This window comes from Monoraphidium neglectum (assembly GCF_000611645.1).
Source record: "Monoraphidium neglectum strain SAG 48.87 unplaced genomic scaffold scaffold04529, whole genome shotgun sequence".
Classification (NCBI taxonomy): Eukaryota; Viridiplantae; Chlorophyta; class Chlorophyceae; order Sphaeropleales; family Selenastraceae; genus Monoraphidium; species Monoraphidium neglectum.
This window is the reverse complement of record NW_014009100.1, coordinates 2,975-4,743: the sequence shown is the minus strand read 5'-3', so window position 1 is coordinate 4,743 and position 1,769 is coordinate 2,975. Positions and strand designations below refer to the sequence as shown.

Sequence of the window (1,769 nt, the reverse complement as noted above, 5' to 3'; positions counted from 1 at the left end):
CTGCCAGCATGCAGCCGACCCCCCAGATGTCGAGGCTGTAGTCGTAGTCCCTTATGTCCAGCAGCAGCTCGGGGCCCTTGTAGAACCGCGTGGCCTGGGGTATCATATATGCCGAGGGGAAGAGACCAAAGGTTGTGAGATTGGGAGCATGTGTGTATGTGTGTGTGTGTGTGGGTGTGTGTATGTGTGTGTGTGTGTGTGTGTGCCTGGAGGGAAGAGGGCCGCCGCGCACACGACCCAGCAGGTGGGGGCAGCGCGCTGGCTCGAGCCGCCGGGCGGCTGCCGCCCCGCCGCTGGCATCCCGTCGTCCGCCGCCGGCAACCGTCAGCGAGCGCCCTGCAGAGCACCGACCGGAGCAGCCCGGCCTCAAGCACAGCCGCCCGGCCCTGGTGCTTGCGCTCACCACCCTGACGGGGTACTCCTTGCCCGGGAAGTAGAAGTCCGCCAGGCCCCAGTCAATGAGCTTCAGCTGGCGCTTGGAGTGGTCGATCAGCACGTTGGCGGGCTGGGGGGTGGGCGGTGAGAGCAGTGTCAAGGCAGAGGGTGTAGGGCTTATGATTAGGGGCTCAGGGATAACGGTTCAGCAGGCTCGGGGAGGGGGTGGCAGCTCCCAGGCAGGGGGTGCGGGGGGTTTGGCTCCAGACAGCAGAAGTCTTTGGTTGAGGTAGCCGCCGCGCGGCGCCCCCTGCAAGCCGCTGCCCAGCCGCCGTCCGCCCTCGGACAAGCATGCCTCGATGAAGAATCAACTCGCAGCCCAGCACCCGTGGTCAACCGGTCCACAAAGCCAAAGGTTGACTCGAAAACACGCGTCCTGAAAGCAAAGAGCGCGCAGCACACTCACACACCTTGACATCGCGGTGCATGATGCCGCGCGAGTGCGTGAAGTCCAGCGCCTGCAGCAGCTGCAGCATGTAGTGCCGCACGTCCAGGTCAGCCACCATGCCCTGCGGCGGGTGGGGGCGGGACAGGGGCGGCGCGCGGCGCGGGTCGAGGGGACGACCGAGCAAGCTGCAGAGGGTGCCGTTCAAAGGTGGGTTGGGCCTGACTGCGTTGGCTGGCCCGCCAGCTCGTATTTTCGCTGCGGGCTGCCTCTTCGTCGGCCGTTTTCGTGCTTGCGCGGTCTGGCGCGCGCTCCCGGCACACACCCTGAGACACCTCAACCTATGCACACACCTACACCTGCAACCCACCGCCGGCGTACACACCGCTTCCCATCCGCCCCTACGCCCATCCGCTTACAACTGCCGCTGCCCCGCTCCCGCCCCGCACCCACACAACCATACCCACAATCACAACCCCTCACTATGCTCCCACCACCCACCACAACACTAACGCCCACGACTCGACTCCTCCATCCTCCTCACGCACCCACCACCCACAACCACACCCACACCCCACAAACCCATCCAGCCCCTCACATGCAGCTCCCTGAGGGGCGCCGCCGTCCACTGGCCCCCACCGCTCACACCCACATCCATCACCCACACCCACACCCACAACCACACCCAAACCTCGAAAACGTCACACACCTCCACACCTCAGTATCTCTACGCCTTGACCCACCACCCCGGCTCACACCTGCAGCTCCCTGAGAGGCAGCGCCTCCACCGACCCCCAAAAACCACACCCGCACCCACAACCACACCCACACCCACACCCACACCCACACCCACACCCTCAACCACACCCACACCCACACCCTTAGCCCACTCACAACCACAACTCCACTTCTCAACCCCCAACCAACACGTACAACCACCCCCCCCCCC

General features: G+C 65.2%; 1 protein-coding gene across 1 annotated transcript; it reads right to left on the bottom strand.

Moving 5' to 3' along the window:
- Nucleotides 1-324: 324 nt before the first annotated feature.
- On the bottom strand, nt 325-1,478 carry MNEG_14490 (casein kinase 2, alpha polypeptide; the record flags this gene model as incomplete). The annotated part of the gene is made up of 4 exons (XM_014037039.1): nt 325-336; nt 404-505; nt 846-944; nt 1,419-1,478. The coding sequence occupies 4 exons, from the start codon at nt 1,476-1,478 to the stop codon at nt 325-327; spliced, it is 273 nt and encodes a 90-aa protein (XP_013892493.1).
- Between the last annotated feature and the right edge of the window lie 291 nt (nt 1,479-1,769).